The sequence below is a fragment of the Balaenoptera musculus genome, chromosome 2 (genome assembly GCF_009873245.2).
Source record: "Balaenoptera musculus isolate JJ_BM4_2016_0621 chromosome 2, mBalMus1.pri.v3, whole genome shotgun sequence".
NCBI classification, from domain to species: Eukaryota; Metazoa; Chordata; class Mammalia; order Artiodactyla; family Balaenopteridae; genus Balaenoptera; species Balaenoptera musculus.
The window spans coordinates 144,348,467-144,367,005 of record NC_045786.1 but is presented as its reverse complement, the minus strand read 5'-3'; the positions used below and the strand labels follow the sequence as shown (position 1 = coordinate 144,367,005).

Sequence of the window (18,539 nt, the reverse complement as noted above, 5' to 3'; positions counted from 1 at the left end):
TCTCTTCAAAATTCTTACAGAAAAGAAGCTTCCACTCTCCTCTCCATTTTGTAATTTCTTAATTACAAATTGAAGCCTTGTCTCATTTTGGTTTCGGGAAAAAAAAGTCAATCACTGTCTTAAAACTATACCAAACCCACTGATTCTTCCCCTGTGACTTCTCCAAGAGACCGTGGAACCACTCAGCCCAAGATATACACTTCATTTTTCCTAATTTCTCCCATGTTTCCTCCTCTCTAAGAGCCCTGTGCCAGGATCCCCAGGATCACTTAGCACAGCCCCTCCCCCTCATGAATACACCATTGTTATGTAAGAGCTTCCCCCTCCCTCCTCCACCTCTCTGGGGATGTCCAGCCTCCAGCCCCTCTCTGCTCTCCTCAGGACTAGACTGCTGTTTAGGAGTTGCTGTTCCAGGGACAGTCTTGCCTGCCTCCCGCTGGAGTGCATTTCTTTGGTCACAGGCTTCCTCACTCATGGGGCCTGCCTGGGCCCAGGCCCACCTGGCGGGTGATCTCTGGCTGCCTCTGCTCTGGCTACTCCTGTTTCCGACCTGCTGCTCCCATGACCCCCCAGGATGGCGCTTCACTTCCTCTGAAATTGTGATCCCCAGGAAGGTGTCCCACAGAGTGCGTGGAGCCACAACACAAGGTCAGCTCTCCTACAAGGTTCGCTTCAGTGGCCAAAGACACGTGCTTCACATGAGAGTCAAGAAGAGCTTGCTGCCCAGACATTTTCCTGTTATCACCGATAACGACCAAGGCGCCATGCAGGAGGACTACCCTTTTATCCCCCGAGACTGTTACTACTTCAGCTACCTGGAAGGGGTTCCTGGGTCCATGGGCACACTGGACACCTGCTATGGGGGTCTGCGTGGCATGCTGCAGGTGGATGACTTCACTTACGAAATCAAACCACTGGAGGCTTCTTCCAAATTCGAGCATGTGATTTCTCAGCTTGTGTCACAAAAAACACCAGCAGAGGATGCAAAATGTAAGATTGAAAGGAAAGATACAAATCAAGCATATGAGGAGGCGATGATTGCTGAGATGCCTAGAGCAGCTCCTGTGTATTTGTGGTGGCCGCATAGGAAATACTTAAAACTTCACTACACAGTTTCTAACTCATTAGTTGTTCAGAACTCTAATCATACACGTATAATAGAGAATGTAGTGATTATAAACAACATATTGCATAGCATTTTCTACCAGGGTCAACTTCAGGTTTTGATTCGTCTTATGTGCATATGGGATGGCATGGATAAGATGGATTTATATAGTTGGCCTAGTGCTGAAGCTGCAGTATCTCAATTTGGTTTATGGAAATTGTGGGGATGGTATTCACAAATTCCTCATGATACTTCAATGCTTTTCACAGGACATAAAATCGCTGGGTCCTCATATTATAGCAGCCAAGAAGGAATATGCAACCCCAATTGGGGAGCATCTTTTGTATTTGTTTCAAATTATCACATATTTTTAGCTTCAACTGTTGCAGCACATGCAATAGGTCATGTTATGGGCTGTGTACACGATGGTCCAGGTTGTCACTGTTTTCGAAGAGATCACTGCATCATGGCTCCTGAGCCTGGTCTTCTAGATATGATGAGCAATTGTACATATAGCAAACTGCATCAACGGGTTTCTATGTGGGATCCTTGTTTGAGTATACCAAATGTACCATACCGTAATTTTCCTTATGTAGCTTCTCGTTGTGGTGACAAGATCCAAGATGAGAGGGAAGAATGTGACTGTGGCACCTTAAAAGACTGTAGTCAGGATCCGTGTTGCAATACCAATTGTACCCTTAGCCTTGGCAGTACTTGCAATCATGGAGGTTGCTGCTGGAACTGTAAATATGCTCAACCTGGAACTCTTTGCAGAGATACTCTTGGTATTTGTGATCTACCAGAATACTGTAACGGGACAACGCATGTTTGTCCAGCTGACACTTATATCCAGGATGGAACCCCATGTTCACCATTAGCTGTTTGTGTGAAGGGAAACTGTAGTGACCGTGATATGCAGTGTCAAGCCCTCTTTGGCTATAAAGTAAAAGATGCTGCACCAGCATGCTATAAAACATTGAATATCATAGGTGACCGATTTGGGAACTGTGGTGTGAGGTTGCTTCGAGGAGGAGGAAAACCTGTAAAATGTGAACAAGATGATGTTCTGTGTGGAATGCTGCACTGTGCTAATGTGGAGGAACTTCCTGGTGGTGGGGAGCACACTACATTTCATCATATGGTAGTACAAGATATTAAACCAGAAAGCTGCTTTGGGTACGATGCCCACTTTGGGACAGACTCACCAGAAATGGGGCTTGTAGTGGATGGTGCATCATGTGGCCCAGGATCATACTGTAAGGACCAAAATTGTACTTTTTTTCAAGACATGGGTTTTGACTGTGATGTCAAGATGTGCACTTACAGAGGGGTATGCAACAACCAAAGACACTGTCACTGTCAGCGAGGTTGGAAACCACCAAATTGTAGTGAGAGAGGACCAGGTGGCAGTGTAGATAGTGGCCCCCCACCTGACAGAGAAATAGGTATTCGAGCCAGGCTACTAATGAATATAAACAGAGGAACAGCTCTACTGCTTCTTCGTCTTTTCCTTCTTTTGCTTTCAGCGGTTATAGGTGCCTTTTACTATGTGAAAGATATTACGGAAAATGAAAAATAAACTGTTGGAAAAAATTATCCCTTGAACCCAAGTAAATACAAACTGGAACACACAAAATGGAGAAAATTACTTTGGCACTTACTGGAAGAAATGATCGATAATCACTCTTACAGGATTAATTACATAATTCTATAGTTCTTCCCAAGTTGTTATCTTGAAATAAAATGACTTGGCAATTTAAAAAGGGTCTGTGTGTTTAAATGCATTTAATATGTTATATCTAGTCATAGTCTTACTACTCCTGTAGACGATAGTGTGAACTGTTAGATTCACCAACAAGAGGACCTATACTTATTTATGTTGTGCATACTAAAGTTTCACAGATATGCCTGTAGCACTCCTTGTTTGAACTGGTATGCACTTGTTTAATACTTTATTAGACTTTCCTTTAGTTGATTATGTACTAGATTTGTGTTATTGGTTCATGTTTTTGCTAGTGTTAAATAAGCCTAACATAAAAGATAGCATAAAAGACACCTTGACAGATACAGTAGGAAGATCAAAAATTTTGTGTCATAAGTGCATGAATATCAACAGTAGTTCAACAACCTGCTAAGTACGTGATCTTGCCCAAAGTCATAGGCTTTCAGAGGATCAAGGTTATATCTGACATGTTACACTGAGAGATTAAATGTACTTTTCTGGGGTTTTGTGATGGTTCAAAGAAAGGCCCTAAGAAGGGCCTGGAATATGTTAGGCACTTAATAAATGCTGACTCTTTCATTCTCATTATTCTCATTATTATCTTGGGTAGTGCTAAAACAGAAGTATTCCAAGTATAAGGACTTTGGCATTTGATATCTTTTATTGTAAAACCATCACACAAGGAGCCATTGATCACTGATTTATCACTTCTTATGGGCCCTAGTTATTAATGTCATATCATTTCATATTTAAAATCCTAGGAATTGCCTAAGCACAGCCTGTCTATAAAGTACAGGATGGAACTGCGTGCCTGATGTATAATATGTACAGGAACAAAAACTTACATAAAAGGAAACAGGAAGCAATCGTTTCATCAGAGAGTATTAGAAGCGGGTCTCATAAGTAAGATGTGTTATATTCATGCTATTAAAATGTCTCAGACCTTGGATCAAATCCCTTTCTAAATATGGAGTCCAGATGAGGGTAGCTACCTAAGGGAAGAGGAAGGATGCAGCAGTAGAGAATCAATGGTCTTGCCACCCTGTGACATTTTAATTTGTCCAACTTTTATAGAGTTCTCTTTGGCAGCATTTCTTGTCCACAGAGTTTATCCAGTAGAGTAATCTGGATCTTCATCCTTGACAGGTCTGAGACCCAGTTTACTATACCCTTGTCAAACATATGTTACTGCATTCGCTCTTTACAACAATATCTATTAAAATCGAAGTTGGATGACCATTTACTAACATGGTTACTTCTCCTTGATCCAAAGGCACCTGATGAAAACAAAGTATCTTTCTTCCTGTGGGTCGGGGTGTGTGGGCAGGGTGATTTTGTTTCAAATTAGCAGTCCATTTGCCAAAAGGTGAAAACTGTGGCCCCTGTAGCTTTTTTTCTCTATTTCTATTTTTCTGATATCTACTCATATCCTTATTGGTCTTTTTGCACTGGTGAAGGACCTTTTGTTTCCCTCAAGGTGTTTAATTTGTAGTACCATACACTCAATTGTGTATGTTTTCTCTTTGGTTACCAGGCTATCTCCAAAATCTTGACCTAAGTGTTTTACCCTGAGGATGAGTGTGATCTTCAGTCTATTTTATGTTTCTAAACAACATTTGATATTTCAGGTATAGGCCATACTTTTAAAAGGTGGCTGTCTCGTGTTAAGGTCCAACATGGGTATTCCTTAAAAGCAGTTTCTAATTGGTGCCAGATATGTGAGACTGAATCATTACAGCCAAGTTAACGTGGTTGGATTATTCCCAGTCAAGTAAGGGAAGACACGGTCAGGGGTAGCCTTAGAAGATTTTTTTCCCTTATTGCTAGGGCTATGGCATATCAAGAAAGGGTGAAGTTTCAGAACAAAGGTAAGTGGGAGCACCAGAAGGTGAAGAAGAGAATCAAGGGGGCAGAAAGGAAAACAGGGGTGAGGATAGGAGGAAGGTGAGAAAGGAGTGGGCTTGTGAGACCCACAAACATAAGTAGACATAGAAAGACAAGGTCTCTGGGACAGGAAGAAGCAACGTGAAAGTTGTATACTACGGGTCACAGAATATTAGAATCTGTTCAAAATCTTTCTTTTCTTGGCTTCTTTGTACCAACTTGATCTCAGAGAGACAGCAGTGAGCTGTCTGGAAGAGGGATCTTAGTTCCCTGCCCAGGAATTGAACTTGGGTAGCCTGGGTGAAAAACCAGGAATCCTAACCACTAGACCACCAGGGGCTAGAGGCTAGAAGCAAAGTCCCCATGGCTCTTGCCCCCATTTGAAAGCAAGAATGTTTCAAGGAAGCAAAAACTGCAAATACAGGTACAAAGTTTATTATTAGAGACACAGCTCAATAAGTGGGAGAGCACCTGGAGAAACAGTTTGTTTATTTAATACTGAAGCAAGGCAGAAATACACACCCAGAGAGAAAGGAGAGAAAGGGTGTCCTCTCTAATCTAATGATGAGGAGCACAGGAAAGAGGTGATTTAAATCACTTATATAGGATGGTTCTTCTGGGTCTTTGTTTACCTTTGGTCAATCATCTTGTTGCTTTTTTCACACCTGACCTGCCCTAGGACCCTCCCCAACATGCACGTGCAACATTTTGCTAAGATGGATCCCACCACAGAGGCCCGTGGGGCTATCTCCACAGATTATTAGGGGGTGGCGCCCCTCTCTTTTTGACCCCAAGAAGCCTTCCTGCTCATGTGCAGACAGGGAAGTTTTCCTTGACCTCAGGAGTGGTCATCTTATCTCTTTACTTCAGCAGAGCTCAGCTTCTGCCACTAGCTTTGTCCTTGGAGTGTCTTGGGGAGAACAAAGCTTCACTTTTACTCCACTTGACAAACACCACCTGTGCAGCCCAGGGGCCCATCTATCTCCTACCTCAAACTGAGGTAGACTGCCCATGGTGTGATGGCTATTCTAATGCCCTTTCTTCTAAGGTGCCACACTCACAAGTCTGACATGCCCAAGAAACCAAAGGGCCACTACAGTTTGAGATCGTATTCAATGAAACCATGCAACTTCGAGAAGAAACTAATAGAGTAAGGATCTTTCTGGCAGACCATACTTCTAGAGCAAATCTGACCAGCAGTTTGGGTAAAAGAGGAGTTTGCCCTGGTAAAAGAAGTCTGAGGTAGAAGGAGGGACATGACCTATCTCAGGAAAAATGCCTAATTCTCTGCTTGTCCAAAGTTCTCCAGAAAGCAGAAGAAAATTACTGACCTCAGTCTGACAAAATTTGACCTTCAAGAGATTCATGGCCCTGCAACTCCAACTGTCAAGAAACAAACAAACAAACCAAAAACAAAACAAAAAAAAAATGAGAAGAGGAGGAGGACTTACCTCCACACCAAAGAAAATTAGGGTTCTTTGATCGGTTCTGTTTTTGACCCCACCAGGCAGTGCTGGAAAATTTTCCGCCCTCTCCCAAGCAATGGTACCAACTTATTTTTTTTTAAAGATTTCTGTGACTCCAATAGAGGGTAAAGCCTTCACTGAGTAGAGGCATAACAGAGAACAACAGCAGACCAGGTGGCTTCACAACTGAAGCAGGCTCAGGGTTTCTGTAAGAGGAAGAATTGGAGGAACTGTCCTACATTTTAACTTTAGCAGCAGTTTCACCTTTAACCAAAACGAGTGCATGAGGCACTTTCCTGTTATCCTGCCCCTCGGAGGAGTCCCAATAACCAACAGAACACCATTGCTGAGAAATGTTTCTGCAATCCTTGTGGTAGTTTTAGATACTCATGGGGTATGAGTATAAGAAAGGAGAAAGTAGGTGGGGCAGAATAGAACATACGGGGAAAACAGGGGACTCTCTTTATTGTTTGTTTAAAAATTTTGCATCTTTATCCTCGAGGAGTCTGAGACCTCTCAGGCCAAGATTGTTGCACAAGTCCATTCCAGTTACCATTGCCCAAGCAAGGGAGTTTCAGCAGTCTGGCAAGAGTATCACCTGGGTTCCACAGGTAATCCTCCAAGCCTCTACTGAGGAATAGCAGCCTTAACTCCCTTGCTACTCCGGGTCAATGACTCCATCCGTAATGGTGACTCCTGCTCTCACAAGCTAGTCCTTGGACATATGATGACTGAGGGACCTTGATGGCCACTGTACCTTGTAGTTCCATGCCATTCATGCTGTGTCCCTGGCAAAGGTGCATTCTTTGTGGACCAAGACCTACATAGAGCCCTGGAGCACACACAGTTGCTGGGAGGGCAAGCAGAAAAACCACCAGTGGATCATTAAGAGTCATGGTAAGTAGGGCCACCCAACTTCTACTCTTGCTTCCCGATCCCATATATTCCTGATAATGGATATACAGTACCATGTAGCAGTCTTTGATTGAACATACACACTGTACCCTGAAGGATGGCACTCTATCCTTCCAGGATATTGTTTCTGAGCTGATGTTTCCGCTGTGCCTTCAGTAGGTCATTGCAGTGCGGTGTGCGGGTGGTTGCCAGTGAATATTTGATGTGATGCAAACAATGGATTCCATTGGGATGGGCCCATTCCTTTACCTCATTCACTGAAGGCTGAGGTCTCTGTTCACATCCTAAGCCACGTGGGATTCCATGGTTAAAGATCACACATTTCATAAGCAAGCCCCCAATACTCGTGCTGGCTGTGGCTCTGCAGGCACAAAAGGCTACTTACCACATCTAGAATTGCTATCTGTTCTTGTGAGGGCCAAACGCTGGTCCTTGCAGATTGGAAGGGGCCCACGGTAGTTGACTTCCCACCAATTAGCTGCTAGGTCTTCTTGAGAAATAGTGACTTCTCAGGACTTCAGCAATGATCTTTGTTGTTGGCAAGTTGGACATTTAGAGACGGTAGTACCTGGACTGACTTTCTTGGCAAGTGGGAGTTCATGCTATTGAGCTCACTGTAGCCACTACCTCTGCCACCATAGCCACTCTGTTCATGTGCCCATTGTGCCAGTTCTGTGGTGGTCAATGGTAAAGATTGTCTAATGTTGATTGGCTGAGTCATTTTGTCTGCCTGGTTGCTCAGGGCCTTTTCCAGGATGGAAGCTTCTTGATAGGCATGAAGCTGTGCTACAAAAATCCAATCAAAGATGGGCAGAAGAGCTACATGGACATTTCTCCAAAGAAGACATACAGATGGCCAACAGGCACATGAAAAGATGCTCAACATCGCTAATTATTAGAGAAATGCAAATCAAAACCACAATGAGGTATCGTCTCACAACTGTCAGAATGGCCATCATTAAAAAGTCTGCAAATGATAAATGCTGGAGAGGATGTGGGGGAAAGGGAACCCTTTTACACTGTTGGTGGGCATGTAAATTGGTGCAGTCACCATGGAAAACAGTATGGAGGTTCCTTAAAAAGCTAAAAATAGAACTACCATAAGATTCAGCAATTCCACTCCTGGGTATATATCCGGAAAAAATGAAAACACTAATTCAAAAATATACACGCACCCCAATGTTCATAGCAGCACTATTTACAATAGCCAAGACATGGAAACAACCCACATGCCCATCTACAGACGATTGGTTTAAGACGATATGGTACATGGGACTTCCCTGGTGGTCCAGGGGTTAAGACTCTGCTCTGCCAGCGCAGGGGTCACGGGTTTGACCCCTGTTAGGGGAACTAAGATCCCACATGTTGTGTGGCATGGCCAAAAGATTTTAAAAAAAAACAAACTGTGGTATGTGTATACACTGGAATAGTACTCAGCCATAAAAAGTGAAATATTGCCATTTGCCGCAACATGGATGGACCTAGATAATATTATACTAAGTGAAGTAAGTCAGGCAGAAAAAGACAAATATTATATGATATCACTAACATGTGGAGTCTAAAAAATAATACAAATGAATCTATATGGCAAACAGAAACAGACTAACAGACATAGAAAACAAACGTATGGTTACCAAAGGGGGAAGGGAGGGAGTGGAGGGATAAATTAGGAGTATGGGATTAACAGATACAAACTACTGTACACAAAATAGGTAAGCAAAAGGGATTTACTGTATAGTACAGGGAACTCTGTTCAATATCTTCTAAGAACCTATAATGGAAAATAATCTGCACCATATAGAGATAGATAGATAGATACGTATAGAGATATATAGTGATATATATCTGAATCATTTTGCTATACAACTGAAACTAATACAGTATTGTAAATCAACTATACTTAAAAAAGAAAACCTTCACACTTCCTGATTGCAGCTATATGAGCAGCCACATAGCTCTACCCTAGAACACCTTTTCTCTGACACTCTAGTCCTTTTTATTTCAGGCCCTGACCAGCTCACAAGGCTCTTAGCCACCTGAAGTAGTCTACTTGGAGACCTTCCACATAAGGTAGACGACAAAGGTACTAGCCATAAAACTGCCCAAGAATATGATTTTTTGTTATTTCTCTCTTTTTAGAGTCATCCCTGAAGAGGAATGTTATGCAGTCATCTTCCATGTTTGGTTTGAACCCACATACCAAGCCTACCCATCCATACACCAAAGTCAGGCATTTTATTCCTCATTTAGCTGACTGAACAAAGCCCCCATGTGGGCATATACAGAAGCTGAGTGAAGTGACTGGTGAAACCATGGTGAGTGATATGATGACCCCTGCTCATACAATGTACACATATCTTCTCCTCTTGTATGAGCTTGGTACTGGATGTTCTATTTTGAGTTTTCTGTGAATTGCTGCCAGATCCATATGATTTTATGGATTGGCAGACTCAAAGAAACCTAGCTGATACTCGATGATTCAGGACACGTGCTCATATGTGGCCACATGGACAAAAAGCTCATTTTGCTCAGGTTCCCCCAATGCACCGAGAGCTGTCTCTCCATAGTCTGATGGCATGGCTTTGTTTCAAAACCCTATGGCCTACGTTGTGATTCTCCTTTGGGGCCTGCCACAGATTCCACACCACTTCTTTACCCCTACCACCAGTTTCCCACAGGGTCAAAGACATCAGCTGTGCCAGACTTTATGGCCCAAATTATGGCTTCTGCTTACACAGGCTAGCAAGAAAGCAAGGCCCTTTCTTGCCTTGTGTTCCCACTCAAAGATGGTCACCTTCATTATCATCCAGCATCGTATTCATAGGTGTGAAATGTTTGCTTCAGAAATGCAAAGAAGCATATATATCAACCATCACCTTCCTTGTGGTAGGGAAGGCACCATGAAGCAATTTGCCTTTACTCTCGGGGTATGTCTGAATATTACCTATACCACTGTAACCCTAAATACTCCGATAATGTGAATTGTCCCTGAATCTTTGTAAGGTGTATCTCCTAACCTTGGAATGTATATCTCCTTATAAGACCTCTAATGAACTAACCAACTCAAGTTCGCCTGGTCTCATCAGCATGATGCTGTTGATATAATGAATCAGTATGATGTCTTCTGTATGTTCTGAGAGTCTAAATCTGTTCAGATAATATTATGCCAGATGTAGGAAGGTGGACATGGCCCTGGAGGCAAATATACGAATATGGTTATCCATGCCACATGAATGCTACCTTCTTTTGATGCTCTTTTCTGATGCAAACAGAAATTAACTAGTTTACCAAATCAATGGCTGCATGTTATGCATCTAAGGCCATTTCAATATCCTCCAGCAATGATAGTATATCTGACATAGCAGCCACAATAAGACATTATACTTGGGAGAGTTGGTTGTCTATAATCACTCATTTGGATCGATAAGTTTCCTGTAAAGGATGGATTGGTGATTTCAATGGAGATGTGAAACATACAACCACTACTGCTTCTTTTAGTCTTTAATGGTGACGCTTGTATCTACCTTCCCACGGTGAACACAATTCTAGTTGTTTCTTCTCAATTCTAGTTGTTTCTCTATCCCTATCATATTGTCTACCAAGGAAATGGTTGTAGGTTTCTTGGGGAAAGGACTGGGAGAATCACTACATTATATATTTGTCATGATGTTGATATGTCCTTCCTCCTAGGAACCCAGCGATCTCTTTAGTCAACAGATTCTGTATTTGAAAATTAGCTTTGCCACATGAACTGAGCAGGCATCACTATATATATATATATTTTTTTTTTTGGTGCAACCATTCTCAGTCTCCTGCTCCTCCAACTTTGCCTTCTTCTGATTATAGATGTTAAGCAGCACTCTCTTTGGCTACTCATCTGTTTGTCTTAGAATGACATTGTCTGTTAGCACCTCAAAAGTCCTTAGGTAAAAGGTAAATCACTTCAGCTGCCCCTCCAATATTGGCAATTTTGATGCTAATTCTGGTCCCCTAGTTTCAGGCTCTTAAGTGCAGCCCCTGACCTCTGTTACTTGAGAGAATACATTATCCTCATAGCTCTTAACAAACACTGGTCTGTGACAATGTATCATCAAACTGTTCTACAGATGAGAGACTCAACTGAACTCCTTAAAGATGATGTTGCCCCTTGCACCAGTGCATTTTAAATAATTTGTATTGATGTATAATTGACATATAACATTCTGTTAGTTTCAGGTGTACAACATCACTAATCATTAGGGATATTCCACACTTGTCAGAATGGCTATCATCAAAAAGACAACAAATAACAGGTGTTGACAAGATGTGGAGAAAAGGGAACCCTCGTGCACTGTTGGTGGGAATGTAAATTGGTGCAGCCACTATGGAAAAGAGTATGGAGGTTCCTCAAAAAATGAAAAATAGAACTACTGTACAATCCAGCAGTTCCCCTCCTGGTTACTTATCCAGAGAAAATGAAAATACTAATTTGAAAAGATATGTACCCCAATGTTCATTGCAGCATTATTTACAATAGCCAAGATAAGGGGGCAACCTAAGAGTCTATCCATAGTTGAATAGATAAAGAAGATGTGATATATATATATATATGTATTTTTATATGTATGTATTTATACATATGTGGTATGTATTATATATATATACACACAATACACCTATAAAGTAAAATTTTACTTAGCCATAAAAAAGAATGAAATCTTGTCATCTGTGGCAAACATGAATGGGCTTAAAGGGTATTATGCTTAGTGAAACAAGTCAGCCAAAGAAAGACAAATACTATATGATTTCACTTGTATGTGAAATCTAAAAATCAAGATAGGGCTTCCTTAGTGGTGCAGTGGTTAAGGATCTGCCTGTCAGTGCAGGGGATATGGGTTCGATCCCTGGTCCGGGAAGATCCCACATGCCGTGGAGCAACTAAGCCTGGGTGCCACAACTACTGAGCCTGCGCTCTAGAGCCTGCAAGCCACAACTACTGAGCCCTCGCGCCACAGCTATTGAAGCCCGCGTGCCTAGAGCCCATGCTCTGCAACAAAGAGAAGCCATCGCAATGAGAAGCCCACGCACTGCAACGAAGAGTAGCCCCTGCCTGCTGCAACTAGAGAAAGCCCACGCACAGCAACGAAGATCCAATGCAGCCAAAAATAAAAATAAATACAATAAATAAATTTATAAAAAAGTAAAAATAAATAAAAATCAAGACAAATGAACAAACATAGCAAAATAGAAACATAGTTATAGATACAGAGAACAGATGGTTGCCAGAGGGGAGGCAGGGGAGGAGAGATTGAGAGGTAGAAACTTCCAGTTACAGAATTAATAATGAGTCATGGGTATGACATGTACTCTGTGGAGTATATAGTCAATAATCATGTAATGTCTTTGCATGGTGACAGATGGTAAGTAGACTTATCATGGTGATCATTTCGAAATATACAGAAATATGGAATCACTGTGCTATATACCAGGAACTAATATAGCATTGTTGGTCAATTATACCTCAAAATAAACAGACAAACAAAGAAACAAACTCACAGAAAACGGGATCAGATTTGTGCTTACCGCAGGCAGGGTTGCGGGGAGGGATGAAGGTAGTCAAAAGGTACAAACTTCCAGTTTTATGATAAATAAATACAGGGATGTAGTGTACCACAGGATAAATATAATTAACACTGCTGTGTGTTATATATGAAAGTCATTAAGAGAGTAAATCCCGAGGTCTCATCACAAGGAAAATATATTTTTTTCTAATTGTTTAATACTGTATCTTTACGAGATGGATGTTTACTAAACTTATTGTGGTAATCATTTCATGATGTAAATTACATCATTATGCTGTACACTTATACAGCGCTGTATGTCAATTACATCTCAATAACCTTGGAAGAAAACATTGTAATTAAAAAATATAAAATAAAAATTGTATAGATAAAACTTTAAAAAAATGAAAAATAAATAAAGTGAAGGAGGCTCACCTGCTTATATTAAAGCATCAGCCTGAGGGGCAGGCATCTAATTTAACACATACATCTGGGAGCCTGCTGGAATACTCTCCAGGGACAGAGACTGGCGGGTGCCATCTTTGCACTCTCCCTTTGCCATGCTCCAGAGCACCAGCATCTCCTGGAAGGGAGCTCTTACATGCGTCTGCTGCCCAGATCTTTGCGGCTGCTGCCAAAGGCATGCATCTTAACCGCCTGGCTCTGGAGGCCAGGGGAGTTTGTGTTCCTGTCCCATGGGACTGTAATAATTGATGTCACCTAGAAAGGAGCTCATACCCCTCTGTCTGGCACCCAGATATTTGTGGCTGCTGCCAGGAGATACCTCTACATTGCCTGGCTCTGGAGGACAGTGGGGCTTAACCTCTTGGTTCCCACAGGATTGTAGCCAACAGAGAAAGAGTTCTTAAACAGCTACCACCCCCAGGACACAGCAAAAGGCAACAGACCCAAAAGCCTGATCTTTCTGTTAAGGAAGCCTATTAGCTAATCATTATGACTGTGACCTGAGGGGCAGGCCTCTAACTAAATATGCATCTAAGGGCTGACTATAATCCTTTTCAGAGACCTTGGAGCGCAGGCACTATCTTAAAGCTCTCCCTCTGCTACACTCCAGTGCACCAGTGTCTCCTGGAGGGGAGTTTTACATGCTGCTGGTGACTTAGTTTTTTATGTCTGGTGGCCTGGTTTTTGCAGCTGCCACCCATGGGACACCCCTTGTTCACCTGGCTCTGGGGGACAGTGAGGGGGGTGGGGTGGCTTATATTCCCATCTCTCCCCTGCTTAGAAATCCCCTAGAAGTTTCCAACTGCCCTTTAACATCTAGCTTCTCCATCCATCAGTCCATTCTAATACCAACTACTTACTCATTTACGCTTCTTTTCAAATTTGCCTTATTTTCTCATTATCACTCTAGACTCCAATCCTTCCTCTTGGGTTTCTAAATTTTCCCTGGGCATCAACTCTGGGGCTCCACAAAAAGTGATACTTTTTCTGTTTGAGGGATACCCAACATATGTAGACAGTAAAGAGCTTTGCACCTAGGGAGGACATAAAGGACAAGCCATAAGAACTCAAATTCTTCCAGAAACCTTCAAACAACTGGCAAAGGAAGTTGATATCAGGTCGGTGATCATACAGTGTTGGGGAAAAGGCTCTTGAAACCATGAAATAGTAAATTCCTTTAAGGAACCAGTAAAAGTACCTATATAATAGTCCCCAAGAAGATCTTAATAGAGGAGGAATAAAATTTTGCACTAGACTTTTAAATAATTAATTAATTAATTTTTGGCTGCGTTGGGTCTTCGTTGCTGTGCATTGCTTTAGTTGCGGCGACGTGGACTATTCTTTTGTTGTGGTGGCAGGCTTGTCATTGCGGTGGCTTCTCTTGTTGCGGAGCACAGGCTCTAGGCGCAGGCTTAGTAGTTGTGGCTCACGGGCTCTAGAGCGCAGGCTCAGTAGTTGTGGCGCGCGGGCTCAGTTGCTCTGTGGCATGTGGGATCTTCCCGGACCAGGGATCGAAGTCGTGTCCCTTGCATTGGCAGGATTCTTAACAACTGCACCACCAGGGAAGCCCCTGCACTAGACTTTTGCAAGATATGGTTTGGCTCAATTAACGTGAATGTTTCCTCCTGTGTCACAGCCAACTGCCTAGTTCTTCTTAATGGTAAATTTCCAATTTCCATAGTAATTGTTATGTCGACTTTTAAATAATCATTTATGTTTTATCACCAAAACATCAATTTCTCTAGCTGTTCAATTTATTTACTATAATAGACTATAACTTGAAATTCTCATGTAATGACTTTTATTTTCTTTTACACGTTTTTATTTTCTGCCTCATCCCTAACATTAATTTTTTTCCCTTAATCTATTAATTGATTCTTTGTACTAACCAGCTTTCAGTTTTATTGATCCATTCTTCTGGTTTTGTTTGTTTGTTTTCCATTTCTTTTATCTTAGCTTTTCTTTTGACTAATTCTCTCTTTATACTTTCTCTTGGTTCTTTTTTTTTTTTTTTTTTTGTAAGTCGGATATTTATTTTCTGTCATCTTAAATAATAGATTTCATATGAAATTTTTTCTTTTTGATTACTTGCCACATAACTTGTAATTTCTAGTTTGATACCCTTTTTGATTTGGGGGGTTATGCAAAGTAGTATTACTAATAGTGTTATAGATCTTAAAAGTTCTCAACACAAGGAGAAAATATTGTAACTGTATGAGGTGATGAATGTTAACTAAATTTATTGTGGTAATCATTTCACAATATATATGTATATCCAGTTGTTATGTTGTTCACATTAATCTTATATAATGTTACGTGTCAATTTATCTCAATAAAACTGAAAAAAATTAAATTAAAAAAAAGCGTTACATGATTTTGAAGTGGTACTTTAGTAAGCAGATTTACTTTTGAGGTGTCAAGTTCTATTTTTATTGGATGTGCATTGTGTTTTGATGTATAGGAAACTTTATACTACAATGATATTTGACTTTTTTTTTAAACCAGAGCAACAGATGTCACTCAAGCACTTAAAACACACATACAGATAGGCCATTTTTTTTAATGGTTTCCTTTCCAAAAAGTTTATCTTCAGATTAAAATACACTTTATTTTTTTTATTTTTTATTTTTTTAAACATCTTTATTGGAGTATAATTGCTTTACAATGGTGTGTTAGTTTCTGCTTTATAACAAAGTGAATCAGTTATACATATACATATGTTCCCATATCTCTTCCCTCTTGCATCTCCCTCCCTCCCACCCTCGCTATCCCACCCCTCTAGGTGGTCACAAAGCACCGAGCTGATCTCCCTGTGCTATGCGGCTGCTTCCTACTAGCTATCTATTTTACATTTGGTAGTGTATATATGTCCATGACACTCTCTCACTTTACTCGTCCTGGATTCAAAGATTTGTCTTTACATTTCTAAATATGTTTTCCTGCAAAGGTTTTTAAACATAAATTTCAATAGATAAAATCCTGTTTCACCGTTGACTTATATCATAAAAGCACACATTCACCTGCTCAAAAAGGAAGCCCTGGTTAGCTTAATTGACAGTATTCAGAAAGCTTTCAATGGGGTTTAGTCCCATGGCAATTGGAAAGTTAGAATTTTCCTGATTTTCTCTACCTCATGAAACTTGTTTTTAATCAAGGTAGTAAGTGTACTTCAAGACAATGCAATTAACTTTGAATTTTTTTGCTTTCACTAACCTGTACAGAAGAGATCTCTAGCACTTTTGTATAGAAGAGTTACCTTTGATTTTCTCCAAAGTGTTATGGAGCAGATTTTTGTTTGGCTTAGGAATCACTAATGGGGGATTCTTCACTGTATAGTATGGTATGGGAAACTCTTGCCACCTTTCCAGTTGACATTTCATTTGTTTTTTCAAAAAGTATGAATTATGGTTTAGGACTATGAAAAAAGTCATGGAGGACAGAAATGTGTTAGACATAGTCCCATTCATCCTATAGCCTATACTTTATAAAAAGTAATAAGACAAGTACATGAATAATTCTAAAACTGGATTGTTAATGATCACTGTCATTGGAGAAATGTGCAATAAAGGCAAAACAGTGAATTTCCTAATTGACTAATGTCACGGGCTAATTTTAAGTGGTTTGAAATTGGACTGAATTGGAAACTGAGTAGCCAACTCTCTAGTTCTAGCCATAGAAATTAGATAGAATGGAGGGAAAGACTTCTTACCCCCTCCAAAAGGAGATCTTTGTGGAATGTTGACTTTGAGGTGTTTGTTAGAAAACCATTTAGGCTACTAGAAATGTACCAGAAGTCACACACACACTGTGATAAAATTTGAAGCCAAGGTGAAAGTTGAGTTTACCTAGCAAAAGAGGATACAGCAATAGTTCTCATAGTGTAGTCCCTGGACGACCACCACCATGAGCAGCATCTGGAAGCTTGTTAGAAAATCCAGTTTTTCAGGTCCCATTCCAGACCTACTGAATCAGAAACCTTGGGGATGGGACACAGCAATCTGTGTTTTGATAAAGTCTCCAGGGGATCCTCTGCACACTACAGTTTGAGAGGCACTGGGACAAATAAAAAAAATGGAAGAGAGCTAAAGACCCCAGTTGAAGGTTTGTAAGGCTGAAGAAGACAAAAAGAAGTCCCAAAGTTGGAGAGAGGATCCATGGGAGCCAAACATTCATGGAAGCCATGGGAGGAGAGAATTTCAAGAAGGAGATAATCAGTATTGTCAAATGTTATAGGAAGTTTAGTTCAAGTTGGGGCATTTGTACTAGTTCACAAATAGTACAAGTATGAACTATTGTGCAAGCTTCTTATCCTTTCTGAGCCTCAATTTGTGCACCTGTAAAATGAGTCTGGAATCATGCTCTTCCAAAATTTTAAGATTTTTAGTGAATTAAATTATATACTAGATGTCAATTATGAAACCAGATGATTCATGAAGTAATCTTTCTGTACCATAGCCATTAAATTTGGCCATAGTTCTAAAACCTAACTTCAGTATTAAAGCTCTCAAATAGGTGATTTTGATAACAACACTCCCATATACTTGCATGAGTTAAGTGATGGTAGAGCAGATACTGGAGGATTATGTAACTTGGCTAGATATCAAGAACATACTAGTGCTGAGGGACTGGCATGGACGGTGGAGATGCCTTGTTTTCTGGATGTAAATTCTTATAAACTGCCACATGGAAGTGTGGCAGTTAAGATGGCTGGGTCAACTATTTTTCTGTTTATTAACACTAGAAACACACAGATGGGATTTGAGTCATATTTATGGGAAAGCAGCAGAAGCCATACTGATGAGCTATTTTGTGTTTTTTGTGAGAATTGTAAAATGATGACAAATATCACTTTGATTTCACAGATCGATATACTAAGGTATACAGTAGTGATGCTTAAAGTGAGAATATATATTATCTGTTAGGTTCTTAAATTCCTCACTGCCCCAAATTTTGTTTCATGAAAATCTTCCAGCATACTTGTAATTCTTACTATTTATTTGCTTCTTCAAGATCATTTCAAGGTTCTTAATACGTGCCTATTTGGATGATGGACTAAATGGGAGACTGAAGACCTATATTTACTTAAATTGAATATATGCTTTATCTGAAAAGAATAACAGATTATTAGCTATGGCATTACCTAGAATACATGTATATGATTTAATCCTTTATTAACTATTAGCTGAGTGCCAACCTTTATTGGAGTCAGATCCATAAGGTGACATTTTATGTAGTGAAAAGGTACGAAAAGGTCTGGACTTTTAGAACAGTGCCCTCGGCATTTAAGATATGAGGAAAAGTTGGAGAGGTAATACACTTGACTAACCTGGATGCTGTATGAGTTCTGAAGTATCAAAAGAAGTGAATAAGGTGAGAGGCAATGCCATATACAAATTTTTGCATACTTCACAATACATTCTCTAATAAATCCTATGGCCCTA

General features: G+C 40.5%; 1 protein-coding gene across 1 annotated transcript; it reads left to right on the top strand.

Moving 5' to 3' along the window:
• The first annotated feature begins 473 nt into the window (after positions 1-473).
• LOC118889926 (disintegrin and metalloproteinase domain-containing protein 20-like) lies at positions 474-2,684 on the top strand. Its single transcript, XM_036842054.1, has one exon. The coding sequence runs from the start codon at positions 474-476 to the stop codon at positions 2,682-2,684; it is 2,211 nt and encodes a 736-aa protein (XP_036697949.1).
• Positions 2,685-18,539: the final 15,855 nt, after the last annotated feature.